The sequence below is a fragment of the Choristoneura fumiferana genome, chromosome 23 (genome assembly GCF_025370935.1).
Source record: "Choristoneura fumiferana chromosome 23, NRCan_CFum_1, whole genome shotgun sequence".
NCBI classification, from domain to species: Eukaryota; Metazoa; Arthropoda; class Insecta; order Lepidoptera; family Tortricidae; genus Choristoneura; species Choristoneura fumiferana.
The window spans coordinates 13727494-13742455 of record NC_133494.1 but is presented as its reverse complement, the minus strand read 5'-3'; the positions used below and the strand labels follow the sequence as shown (position 1 = coordinate 13742455).

The 14962-nt window shown below is 37.4% G+C and overlaps 1 protein-coding gene across 4 annotated transcripts in view; it reads left to right on the top strand.

The window, feature by feature from the left end:
• LOC141440873 (protein jim lovell-like) overlaps window positions 1-11027 on the top strand; it is a 31249-nt gene extending 20222 nt beyond the window's left edge. For 2 of the 4 annotated variants that reach the window (XM_074105453.1, XM_074105451.1), the window contains 2 exons: window positions 6134-6259; window positions 8798-11027. In XM_074105453.1, the coding sequence (XP_073961554.1) occupies window positions 6134-6259; window positions 8798-9441 (770 nt within the window). In that variant the 3' untranslated portion in view covers window positions 9442-11027. Of the gene's footprint in view, window positions 1-6133; window positions 6275-8797 lie in introns of all 4 variants that reach the window. The other 2 variants (XM_074105452.1, XM_074105450.1) reach the window with 1 other exon arrangement.
• Window positions 11028-14962: the final 3935 nt, after the last annotated feature.

Genomic DNA, 14962 nt, shown 5'->3' with positions numbered 1-14962 from the left:
CTCAAAACCAACGAAAAGTCTGTATTACGATCGTCCGTCATCTGTTATTTTATTTACAATAAGACAAGTAACATGACATCTTGCATGTCATCTGTCTTTTTCATCGGCCTATTACAAAAAAATACTAAATTAATATCTATGTTTAGCGAGCGGCCGTAGCGGTGGTAGCCAAATGGTTTGATCTATAATACCTCAAACAGAGGTTTTTGGGTTCAAATTGGAACTGGCACCACTGAGGTTTTCGAAATTCATGTACGAAACTACATTCGAAATTGACCCCGGGCCTTACGGAGATGGATATAACTTTAATCTTCGTCAATGGTGTGTGTGAATTTCCCAATTCGCACTGTCTCCGCGTGGGAGCTATGGCCCAAGCATTCTTAGAGGTATGTCTGTGACTAGCAGAGGGCGATGTACGAGTACTCGACTCGTATATGTATAGGATTGATGTAAAGCGAGTAGCTTCATAGTCTTAACTTCTACTGCCCACACAGTGCAGCTTTTAAATATCACATCATATCCCAGCCTATATACGTCCCACTGCTGGGCACAGGCCTGCTTTCAGAAAAAGAGGGCTTGGGCCATAGATCCCACGCGGGCCCAGTGTGGATTGGGAACTTCACACGCACCATTGAATTGCTTCGCAGGTTTGTACAGGTTTCCTCACGATTCCGCAAAACTCGTGGTAAATTTCAAATGTAATACCGCACACGACCCTCTGCTTGAGAGGCGATAGGTCAAACCACTAGGCCACCACGGCTTACGGCTTTTAAATATAATAATATTAAAATAACACCGAGTATTGGCTCTGTGCACAACATCAGCGCCACCTAGCGTCTGCAACTTTCTTGACTCTGATTCTCTGACGTTTTGAAATTTCATCGCAACATTGTGCCAAAAATCAAACCTATAACGTATTAATTTATATTAAGGCCGCCATCAAGGGGAATAATTATATTCATTTATAATACAAAATTACTGTAATACCCTGATTTGTGTGGAAAAAAGGTTGTGTATTCATTTTTGATCATTAAAATTAAATGAGGTAAGTCAAATTTATCCGAAAAGTGTGTTTTATTTTCGTTATGTCAGGGTTTGTTTCCTTCATGTTTAGTTGTACTTTTACTGTAAAACGAAAAGATAAAGCTATCTTATTGGTTTCTTTGAATAATAGTAAAATTTTATAATTGTTCTTATATCGCTAGTAATAAATTAAATATCGTTTTCAGATCAAAATGAGTATTATTTTGAAGACCGGTTTTGTGAGTATCACACAATATAAAATTTCAACCACAAACCGTTTCATAAGGAAAATTGTTGCTAGACATGTCCGAGATGTAGAGGAATTAAGAACAAAACGGGGACAGTGTTCAATAATCCAAGCTCGCATCATAACACAAACATCTATTACTAAAATTGGGTAGTTAAAGTCTATACAAATTGCTTTGTTAATGACAGATTCATATGAGTATGACAGATGACAGAGCCTAGATTATTTCTTTTTTCGGCCACTATGAGCGCTGCGATAAATTTCATTAACCCCACCTATTACTTCGCACCCTCCCAATATAACATAATAATATGATAATGACAGTCCCGCAGGTTAGTAAAAAGTTAGTGCGAAATTCTTTCACCAAGCTAGTCGCAAATAAAAGTGACTTTTTGTTAAGATGAAAAATTAATTTCGCCGAAGCGACTCGATCATAATTTAATCAGTTATAAAAAGCGAATGCACACGAAATTCCGGTGGGTGTATTAAAGAATAAGTCCATGAAGACATCACCGTAGTCGCGTGGCTTCCGACGGCGAATTGAAATTTCTAGTCTTGTTTCTTTTGCTGAGGAATCTATTAGAAACGTATGGGAATATGGCCATTTTGCTTTTATTATATAGAGATATTTGCTCAATTTGTTTCATAACGAGCAAATATTAACATGTATTTCAGTCTTCACTCGTCTACAATTCTGATGAGATGTTTGATATAAAAATACTCTCAATCAAAGTTTACTTAAACGCCATAGGATTACTTCATATCTTGTACTACTACTTAATTGTATAGATGACACCCATGAAACAATAATTCTAAGACGCAATTCTAGCAAAAAAAACTTTTATATTTTTAAGTCTGAAACCAGTAGTTTTAAATTAACCCTAAAATTGAATCTATAGCGGCATAAATAGTCAATTGACTTGGCAAATAAGGTGACGTCATAACTAGCTATTGCCATACTAAATCAACGGGACCATCGTGTTTTGACAGCTCATAAAAGTACGCCATTTGATTTATATCATCCCTATTTTTTCATTTGACTGCAACTGGCAATCAACACATTCCATAAAAAAAACGTAAATTAAAACTATCTTTTTAATTTCATCCCGTTTTACGAAAATGTTGCACAGATAATAAAAATCCACAGAGAACACAGACAAGCATACCTGTTACTCTACAAAGCTCGATAGTACAGTCGTAATAAAGCAAGTCGGAGTTATCGATTCGGGCGCATTCGGCTCGGGACACCTCGCCTTATTTACATCTTGCAGACTCGGTATCTATGCTAGAAATGTTACGTTTCTCAATTACCTTGCTATTTGGATTGGAGAATGGCATATGGAACGTAATATGAATATTAGGCGGGGTTTGTAATAGTAGGCTATAAAAAGTATAAGTGTGCTGCAGCAATAAAGGTTGATAAAGCCTTTGCATATCGCTATTGATGCTTTAATATAGGAAATTTATGATTAAGAATTCTACATTGATGTTAAAATGAAAGTGTCGTTATTTATCATTAACTTTATAAAAAAAACCTGTTAATATACGCAACTGCTTTCCAAATATAAAGCTAATTTCTTGCGCAATAATATACCTAATTGAAACAAATCTTTCTAGTAATTATATGCAATATCGCCACAGTTTAATATTACTAATACTTGATATTTGTCTATATCCATACCTACTATATTAATTAAGTGTGTTAATAATTAATATGTCTCAGAAACTGTCGCCAGAAACGGGTTTATCGAGCCCGGGCCATATGCGAATAACATTTATTACAATAGCCAAAGTAATTAATCTTTTACTTCTAAGTGGTCTAATTGAATTCCCTTTTTAAAAGCGATTAATATTTTTACACACAATGTAGCGAAAAGATAAGTGATTCAGTTTTCTAAAAATGTATCAATTAAATATATGAATTATGAATAATTTCGAATGCTTTAAAATGACCATGCGATAATAATCGATCAACAAACATTGATTTTGACTGTCATTTTTTAATATTTTTAGTTTTGAACTTTTATTATTAGATATTTGTTTTTATAGCAGTTATTAATTTACATTATTTAGACATTTTTAGTGTGTACATAATTACGGTTCAAAAGATACAACCCTGTGCCAGACAGACATTTCTGCTTTGTAATTGAGTCTGATGGACACAGAACCCTAATAAGAATATATGGGAAGTTTTTTTAATTACTTAATAAAGTAAATTGCATATTGCAATTAAGAAATAATCTGATATTAAGTAATTTTTAAGTATTTTATCGACTCTACCAAATTACTTGCATACTTACCTACCGTAGATACTCATTTACCGTTAAAATAAAAGCGTATGTATTAATAACGATAATGTTGGAAAATCCGTTATTAAAGAACGAAATTAATGTCATTCGAGAATATATCTCTTGTACTTCTAGGACAGTAAAACTGATAATAAACTAGTAGCTCGTAGCGCATAAAAGCGAGCGTGAACAAGACTCGTAGCGCCATCTATCGGTGAGTAGCGGGACCAAACACCTTTCACTTGCGCGCCTTTATAAACGTATCAGTTTGTATTTAGATAATTTATTAGCAAAATTGTACAGGCTAATTCATTACTTTGTTTACTGGGACACCGAGGTGATGAAGTTATCCAATTATATTTTGAAGTTAGTTACTATTTTATATTCGCCAATAAATAGATATTTATTTAATATACAAAGCAGCTTTTCCACGATCTGCTTGGAAATGTCATAGGAATAAGTTTTCGTGTTTTGACTGCCTTCGTGTTTCTAGCCGTTTTATGCAAGTGACAGCAGACTATTTAATAACCAACATAATATATACAAGGTGGGCCCTGTAACAGGAGCAAAAAATTAAACCACAGCTTTCACTCTTCATCTTGAGCTAATTTAGTTCTACAGCTTTTTAAAATATCTTGTATTATTATTTTTATTATGGTTTAAAGTTTAATTTGACAAGCAATGTATTGCGAAATCCGTCATTTTGTTACGTGACTAAGCGATGTCATGTTGGCTTTTGGATGCCGTACATTGAAAATACCATTTAATTTGTTTGGAATAAACATAATGACAAAATTACTTAATTTTAGAAAGTTGCAGAACTAAAGTAGTTCCATTTGATTAGCAGAACCTGGGTTTTAATTTTTTGCTCCTGTTACAGGGCCCACCCGGTAGAAGTCACACATTTGTATGACGTGTGGTGACGCATCATAATGAGATAGAAAGACAACACAAGCCATCACAACACATTGCGTCAGAATATATGTAAATCTCACCATATTAATTGTATGTAACCGATTCCGTTCTAACGTGACACGGCACGATACGTCACGCAAATATAAATCCGACGTTATACCTTTGACTTGAAAGTGATGAAAGTACAAACTCAACTTAATGAGTACCAAAAAGAAAATGTAATTATTTAGATATTCACCTTATAAATATCTCTAGTTTGAGACTTGTTGCTATGGAGGAGCGGGGCTTCCTGACACAGGTTTGCATACCTACTAGGAAGTTCCAATCACTGACGTCAAATAGACTTCAGTTTAAAGTAATTAAACAGTTTTCATTTTTCATTTTCATTTTCATTTCATTTCAACTTATGGCCACTTTATACTTATATTTAACAAAGATGGCAACGCGCCCTTTTCTCTCGGCCAAAAAAAATCACAGGAATTGTTTACTTAATTGTGTGCGTGGTTCGCATTTGTTTTGACTTGAATTCCTAGGAACGTGACGTGATAGCATTGGTAAGAAACAATATTAGAATAAGGATAATATACATGTAGTAGGATTAAGTTACAATAAACAGAAACCGCCAGTGGCTCTTCAGGATTTTTATAAATAAATAAATATCATGGGACACTTGACACCAATTTACCTAGTCCCAAACTAAGCAAAACTTGTACTATGGACACTAGGCAACGGATAAACATACTTATATGGATAAATACATACTTAAATACATATTAAACATCCAAGACCCGAGAACAAACATTCGTATTATTCATACAAATATCTGCCCCGGCCGGGATTCGAACCCGTATCTCCCGAACCCTTATCGTTTTGTATCGGTTTTGTATCGTCCATTTAAAATACCTATTAAACAACTTCGCATTAAATATTAGGCATCGTAGGTACAGTCACCAGCACCAATATCTGACACAACCAAGCGTGCATAAATATCTGATACGGCTCTATTTCTAGGGGGTAGGATAAGTCAGATATTTTTGCACGCTCCGCTGTGGCAGATATTAATGCTGGTGACTGTAGGAACAGTTTGACCACAATGTTACTGTCGCTCGGGGCTCGTCGGTTTTTTTATTTGCCTGAACATTCAAATGAGAAAGAAAAAAAAGAAGGTCGATCCTTTAATGTACTTAAGTTTCGAACGATTTTGTTCAAAGATTTAGGTAATTAACTAAATGTAAACAAACTTCAGCTGCTACATTTGGCACAATTAAGGATTTTAAACATTTTACTTAGGTATTTATCATTGTAATACTACAAACTAGACTAATGTATTTCAATACAGAAATGTAAATGTTTAGATAGTTTAATGGGGGAATTTCAATATTTGAGACACCAATATTGATGTTGTTTTTATTTACATTTAGTTAATTTCCTAAACCTTTCAAGTATAGTTTAAGTGTAGGTAGGTACACTTGAACCAACTGGATCGTGACCCACTGTGGAACCTTTGACACTTACTGTGAGAACGTTTTCTACGGTGGGTCAGAAATCATAATAATGGTTCGACTGTACATTAAATGTTAACAGCGGTGACGAGTTGCACCGACAGAGACTCATTGTAATAGACTTACATAGACCTTAACCTATGTTTGTCTTGTTCCAGTGTTCGGCATCGATTCCCCCCTGGGCCTGTTTCCCCCAGGCATGGACAAAATGTATCCCCTGATGGACGTGGAGCACCGAGCGCCGCCGCTCGACGCGCAACTATTCACGAACGTCAAAAAGAAATGTAAGTTTCCAATAGGTACGTTATTCCCTTACCAATAGGGCATATTATATAGGCAAAGCTCTGCTCAGGGGGCGGCACTAGCGCAAACCGCCATGACAACGTCAGTTCTCTTTATATTTTGTAGCCATTACAGATCATGACCAAAGAGTATTAATAGGTACTTATAGAAATCATGATAATATTTATAAGTAACAAAATAACATGATATTTACATTGATAGTAACGATAGAGCTATAATTTTTTTTATTAAAATAATATGATAATATGGCATTTAAGATACTCAAAAAACTGTTTACGGTTTTGTGCTAGTGCTGCACTCTGGCGGCAGAAAATTGCAGTAATATTCCCTATTATTATTTTCAAATGACAATTTTATCGCTGTTCTTTGAGTTTTAAGAATGTATCCTTGAACTAAAACGGTCAATTTCTGGAAATGGCGTACAGTCGCCATCAGATATTTCGGAGCGGCCAAGGTGGTCAAAAATATCAGAACATGCACTCTATTATTAAGGTATTAAAGTTCATGTATCGATTTTTTTGACCACCTTGGTCGCTCCGAAATATCTGATGGCGACTGTACATGATCAACCTATAATGTTGGTCAATATGTTGTAATGGATCCACTCATTTTGCTCATAGAGATTTTAAAAGACAAGTAGGTGTATTCTGTGTAGTTCCTACTAGCGCCAACTACCTACACTTCGTTTTTTTTAGCATTAGAAAGAAGGCAAGCGATCTTGACGAGTCTTTTTATTGAAAATCACTTTTGAAAAATAAGTCACAGAAAATAAATAAAAAATAAAAGTATCACGGGACAATTCACACCAATTGACCTAGTCCCAAAGTAAGCTTAGCAAAGCTTGTGTTAAGCTTGTGTTGTGCAAATATGTAACAAATAGCAAGTCATATGATCATTTACATTATTTTGGTATTATAAGTAATAGTTACTGTTTTTATAAACGTTTTTCAATAAAACTCGTCAAGATAGAAAAAAACGAAGTATAAGCCTGTGAAAGAAATCCTCAGATTTATTTGAAAGACTAGTTCGTGCTAATATCGTGATGTCTGTTTGACAACTTTCACATTTGCGTCACGTTTGTGATTGTGATTGGTTAGATTCAGTAAACAAAAAATCATTCATCCAACATTAGGTACCATCAGCCAAATATGTGGTCTACCACCCTAAAGTTGATAATCGTTTGCATGTCATAAAACAATGCCAAAAAACGTGTCTGTCAACTTGAAAGTTCGACTTTAGTGACCATATTAATTTGATAGGAACTTGTTAAAAAATTGATAGACCACTTATTTGGCTGATGGTACATACCTCTCATGCATGTTTCGCTTTTTAGAATTTTTTAATTGTACAACGGCAAAACCTACTAAACACTGGAAAAGTTGTCCTTCGATTGACAGAGCCATATAAAAAAAACTAACTAACTAAATGAGCCAATCACAAGCAAGACTGTAACGTCAAACGGACCTGTCAATACTAACGCCATCTAGCGATATTTCATCGGTCAAGAAACCCTCTGTCAGTTATTTTATTTCATGCTGATTCTTATCAATCATCTAAGAATACTGAGAATATACCGAGAAATATAAAATAGGTACACTAGGATCTAACAAGTTTGGTGAAGCAAAGCAAAGTAGAAATCCAATCTCGTGCCAAAATGTGCCGTTAACTCGCTACCCGAATTTCGACGTCGTATTATAGAGAAGTGGCATGCTAATACTTTCTATTTAAAATCAGCGTTGAAAGTAAACAAATTCAAATCTGCTAAATCTACGGTAACATCGAGATTACTCCGTCAAAGGCCCGCCTCGCCGGCGAACAAAGCGCGCTGCAATAATAGTGACGAAGTTCGTGGCGCACACACGGCTACATGCTAAACGTCCTTTGTCTCCCGGCCAATGTTTATTAAGACGATCTGATAGCGTATCGCGGACTGCAGCGTGTGCCTGAATGCTCCTCTCCACAATAGCGATCGATCTCACCGCCCATCGCTCGCTCCACACTCATACACGTCTGCATAAACGCAACCCGTTTAAATCGAAGACGTCTTTAATTTAGCCCGATCGCGTGACCCCCGAACTCTATTAAAAGAAAACTAATTTCCATAATAAAAATATCATTCCGGTTGTAATCCGAGTCCCTCGCATTATCTGATCGGAATCGAGTTAACGTGCTCCGCGGGAATTATAAAAGCATAAAGTTACGCGCGACATCGCCGCACATGCATGCCCGCCGTTCTTTTAGCCGGCTAATAGTCGCGTGCCGCCGCGAATTAACGACGAATCCGCCGTGTCGCCAACCGCTCATTGCCGTGTGTCGCGGCTCCGAGTTATTGCTCCGCCAAAACACGGTTATTAGATAGAAGCAGTCGGTGCATTCGGGTAATGCAGCCCCGCACACGGCATGTGTCGTGCACGCTGCAATCCGCAGTAACTTACCCCAAACTCACCATGTACCTCTAATTACCGAAACGTTTTGTTTAACAAACACGAACCTTTTATTTATTTTGTATCGTTCGGCAGGGCGACCGAAGGGGCAGCACAGCGCACCGCGCGGCGGCCCGCCCCGCTCGTGGACCAACGCGGAATTGACCGAAGCACTCCAGCACGTGTGGAACAAAAAGATGACGACGAGCCAGGCGTCGCGCATCTTCGGCATCCCATACAACTCGCTGCTGATGTACGTGCGCGGCAAATACGGCAAGAGTCTGAAGCTAGAGCAGCTACGGAAGGACTGCATCGGCGGGCCGCTCGACGGGCTCGGCATGCACTCGGGAAATAACAACAACAACCACCCGCCCGGCAAGCACGACAAGGACGAGCACGCGGCGCAGCGGCCCGCCAGCTCGGAGCCCGACATCGCCTCCAGCCCCATGTTCAATCCGTTCACGCAAGGGTTCTACCCCGAGTTCCCGCCCGGCTTCCCGATGCCACTCAACATGCTGCACTTACTGCCGCCGGGGGACAAAGCGCGCGAGCTGTATCAGGCCATGCCGATGGCGCTGGACTCGCTCGCGCAGGTGGCTAAGGAAGAAGACTGCAAGAGCGACCGCTCCAAGGAGAACTCCGCCGACGAGGAGGGCGAGGCGTATCGCGCGCCGCCGCCGCTGCAGCCACACCCGCCTGACGCGCACCGCGCGCTGCTACACCACAACGGACAGGACTAGCGCGCCCCGCCGTCCGCAAGCCCGCACGCCACCCGACCGCGACAGCTGTTTTAAAAGTTGTGACGTGTTTTGTTGCAGCTATCTCATTTCCGACGTGTGAACCTCCAAACTTTGAATAAACATTTTATGTAGCTTTTAAAACAGTTTGTTTGTAGTCCGCGGCCCGGCCGGCGGCGCCGCGGCCGCTCCCGATCTCGAGCTCGCGGCTAGCGACGTCCAGTTTTAAATTAGTTAAATTTATATTTAAAGATGTGTTAATATTGTAAAGTATATGAGATCGCGTATAAGTGATAGCGATAATTTATTATTCCGAAGGAGTGCAATAAGTATGAAAGGTGTTGTGATTGTTATCGTTAGTCGTCCGCGGCCGTAGAGCTCTGTTGTTGACATTCCGTTTACGTTAACGACTTACCCTGCGTTGTTCGCGCTGTTACGAGTACTCGCGGTGAATTTTCTCTACGTTACCTTTTGTATTTATTCCGACCGCTCTACCCTTTAGACGAGCCCTGTAGATATCGTGTTACATGTGCGAGTTCACTTTTGCGATTCACCAAAGTTTGTAAAATATTTCGTAATGATAGTTATATTCGATGATAAACCATTTTAATGTAAATATTAATTGATAAATAAATTAATGGGATATGAATAAAAATTAGCCATTAACAAGGAGACATTCGGTGTCTAAAATGGTAAATAGTAGCGTATTTGTAATTGTTGTAGTATTAGTGAAGTGATTACAGTGAACGGTGGCGGCGCGCGGGCGCAGTCGGGTCCCGCGATCTAGTCGACGGCCGGGGCTAGGTTATGATCTGGCACGCGCCGACATGGTCCCTCGAGCCAGAGGCGTCTTTACCTATAGTGCAGGGTGTGCGTTGCACACGGGCGCAGCGATGTTAGGGGCGCCGACCGCGGCACTTTGTACCAATTCTATTTTGACCGCGCGCTTCCTAGATGGCGGTAAAGTAATAATTGCACACGGGCGCTACATGGGCTACAGACGCCGCTGCCTCGAGCTACCGCGGCTGTCGCGACCCGCCTCGCCGCGCAGAAGACATGCGCGCCAGGTTAGACAAATAAAAGTATCTGCACTCAATGTTCAAATCAAAAGGAGCTTTTCAAGATTTTAGTGAATATGTAATAATGAAGTTAGAATTAAACGAGACTCGGTCCTACCTGGCTTTAGATAATTGTATACCGATGATTTCATAATTAGATTTACCACGTGATTAGATAGACTCGTGTATATACGTACAGTTTGTTTGTGTACCTTTCCGTTGATACGTGACATGTATATCTGGAAGCATCCCTGCCGCACGCGCCATGTAGATATCGGGGTAGTAATCCGTTGAAGCAGCGAGGGCGGGACTCCGGCCCGCGACCTCAATACCGACAAGACTGAACACTATTTACGACTCTATTTTGTATAACGACTGTAAATTACATAATCACAGTAACTCTGCAGCTGAATCTCGAGACACCGTAGGTACACTAGTGTCACGTCATATAACAATATTATCGTTACAGGGATTTTATATAATTATAAACGAATTACATTTATATATTTGAATACATATAGTTTTACAGAACAGATTTTTATTGCTTTTTCTCCCCTAGCTGACTATGTTACCGTTTCGTTTACCCGGCCGCTTGTTTGTTCACATGTAATAATTTGTAAATTTAAAGTAAGGTAATGAAATAAGTCGCTGTCTGATGAAATTAATGTTTTAGCTAACACTCGGGATCGAGGCGATGTTAAATTATTGTGCCAAAAAATCTTCAACAAATACAATTCAACTCCATGTGTCTTATCGTTTTTGGTAGCAGTTTGAAGACACAATATTGCAAAGTATTTTTTTTAATTAAGAAACCACTGTCATTTTGAATTGAAGAGATGAATTTCAAAACTAATGGCTACTGTTATAATTTTTTACATATAATTTTTTTTAGAACTGTCATTGCTCATTACAATTTCCAATAGTTCTAAAGAGCCATTTCCTTCAATATATGCTTGAATTATGACAGCATTTAAGTTCCTATTTTTCAAAGTCACCCCTTTGTACGAGCAAACATGACATTTATCTAAATAATAAAAACGATATATAATTTTTTTTTGTATTTTTATTGCTAGTGGTGGTTGTACATTGAGTTGTCGAACATTATTTACCTAATTCGTACAAATTCAGCAGTATTAAGAGTGATTTTGTTAAAGTTTTTAATTGAAACGTTTTAAGTAAGTTTTGTTATTTGTTAATGATATGTTCTGTGGTTAAGTAGATGTTTTAACTGTCCAGTGTTCACGGAGCTGACTGAACTGCCAGCGTCGCCTACTAAACTTGAATAAGTTATCCTACAGTAATAAGTCCTTCCGAGTTACATCAATTGTTTAAAGTACTTGTTGTTTGCTTATAATTACTTCCTGTTTATCACGAACTGCACTTCACATTTCCGGCACAATTTCGATGTAAAAAAAATGTACAGCGAGGTCACCAGGAGCCAAATGTAAGGACGTAAAGATAATATATAACGAAATAATTATTTTTAGTTCATAAACATGTGATTGTAATAATTTAGTAGATTCAAATAATTAGTTCCTTCATTTTTGTTACGACTATTTATAAATTGTAATTGCAATGATTTAGCGTTTAGATAATTGTTCTACCCGATAAAGATTATAATTAAATATTAATTCTGTAATTTAATTTGTTGTATTTTTGCTTAATATAATGACAAATTAAATTAAATGATATCGTTACATTAGGATGTAAAAAAGATTGTCTATTTGATCTTAAATAATACGAAAAAATATTTATGTTCTAGTATCATTCTATCGTGTAATTTAAATTGAAATGATGGAGCGTTGTAGTAAAATTCGTTTACGATCACCGACGTAAATAAATTGTAAAAAATAAAATATTAAATCCCGCTTCGTTGTTTATTTTATACTTTTATACACTTCACAAACCTTCCAATAGACGCCGGATCCGCGTCTTAGCATAAACAATCTAAGTGGTCTAGAAATCATCATGCTTTCATTACAGTAATTAGCCCTTTTCCTGGCATAGTGCATATAGCGACCACATATACGTTCACAAATATTATAGTATCAGTCGAAATACCTAGTACTAGTACCGTGTTAGAAGACTAAGGCTCCGTTTCCACCAGAGATGGGGGAAAAATACAAGAGGAAATGTCTCAAGTCCCGGTTTGAACCGAAAGCATTGTCACCGGAAATGCTCACATGTCACATTTGCACTTTGAAATCTGGATTGGAGCTTTTACACAAGAAAAGTAAATACTAAACCAGTGGCATACAGGTATGTACTACTACATAATAATATGTACTACATTACATACAACGTGCTGACATCTAGCGTGGGATAGCGGAAAGATTGCAGAAAAAAAACGTGAAAAAACGTTTATGCGTGTGTAAGTGTATCCTTCCACATTGAATATTGATCCTTTCGCATTTAGCAAATTCAAAGACGAAATTAGGGTATCACTTGAAGTTATGCTGAGCGTGTCTCGGTGACGTACCATTCATTTCCTCTAGTTTTTTGTAACAAGTACATACTATATTCGCGCTGTCATCGTTCATCCACCATTACCTCTCATATTTCGTTTTCTAGAATTTTTTTACCGTACAACGGCAAAACCTACTAGAAACTGGCAAAATTGTCCTCCAATGGACAGAGCCATATTTTTCTAAAAATCTAATCTAAGTACATACTTTAATGTCCTCAATAGTGGGAAATTCGCATCAGTTGTTGTTCTTGGCCTATAAATAAATAAAAATACTTTATATGCTTTTATACTTTAAATGCTCTTACTGGGTTGTCAGTGTGCATGTGACTGTGCCAAAAAATACCAACTTGGAAAACGGCTAAAGAAAGCTAAAAAGAAAAAAAGGGGTAGGGAGGATACAGACGAATGTTACGGCGCGTTACAAGGGGGGGAGGGAGGTTCAAAAATCTTCAAAAATTGCGTTACGTATTACTTGAACGCCCCTTACCAAGACTTCAAAAATATCTAAATATACCTTTATGCCACTAACCATAAGGTCGATCATCATCATCATCATCCCAGCCTTTATATTGGCTCTGTGCACGACATCAGCGCCACCTAGCGTCCGAAACTTTTATGGCTCTGATGCTCTTGACGTTTTGAAATTTCATCGCGACATTGTGACAAAAATCAAACCTATAACGTATTAATTTTTAATACAAAATTACTGTGATACCATGATTTGGGTGGACAAAAGGTTGTGAATTCATTTTTGGTCATTAAAATTAAATGAGGTAAGTAAAATTTATTCAAAAAGTGTGTATATTTCATGACTTTTACTGTAAAACAAAAAGATAAAGGGTTTCTTGGAATAAAAGTAAAATTATATAATTGTTCTTATATCGCTAGTAATAAATTAAATATCGTTTTCAGATCAAAATGATACTCATTTTGAAGACCGGTTTTGTGAGTATCACTCAATATAAAATTTCAACCACAAACTGTTTCATAAGGAAAACTGTTGCTGGACATGTCCGAGATGTAGAGGAATTAAGAACAAAACAAGGACAGTGTTCAATAGTTCAATCTCGCATCATCATCTATTCTAAAATTAGGTAGTTAAAGTCTATACAAATTGCTTTGTTAATGACAGATTCATATGAGTATGACAGATGACAGAGCCAGATCTATTTCTACTTTTGGCCACTATGAGCGCTGCGATAGATTTAATCACCCCCACCTAGTACTTTGCACCCTCCCAATAGGCTGGGGGCCGTATATAAGTACCACTGCTCTGCATAGGCCCAAAGTTATGGTCGGTGTATATTTGACACTAAGACATATTTATGCCTTTGACTGTATTGAGCGGCAAAGGTGAAAACGACTCGCGTTCCAACCGTATCGCAGAAATAAAACAACAAACTGATATCACATGAAATCGTACCCTTTTATATTCAGTTTCATTAAATATAATTTTTATACATACAAAATTATACACTAACGGTGGATACAGTGTTAACAAAAGAACATACTCGCAATTGAGCAAATGCAAGCAGAATCGTTTATAACAATCCGTACGCAAAAAATATGGCACCAATCAAAAAATAACAGGACAGATTAGAACTACAAAATCAATGCCATATTTTTTACATAACAGATTCAAAACGTTTACGGATTGTGATATAATCTATGGCTTTTCCTGTAATTCGTATCGTTCTATTATTATAATGTATTTTATTCCTATGCGGAACGAGGTAACTATTTTTTTGTATTTCGCTACATATTGTTGCGTTTATTCCTTCAATATCACACTGCTTTAAAGTTATTTGACATAGGACTCGCCTAACCATTATTACCTCTACAACTACTAAGTTCATTTCATTATTATCAACAACCTGCAGAAGTAATAACTGTTAAGTTACAAAGTACTCATAACATTGTTTAATTACCAAATAAATAATTATTAATACAAAATTACAAGAACGAATTGTTCGGATACATTAAGTACCTACCTATGCGA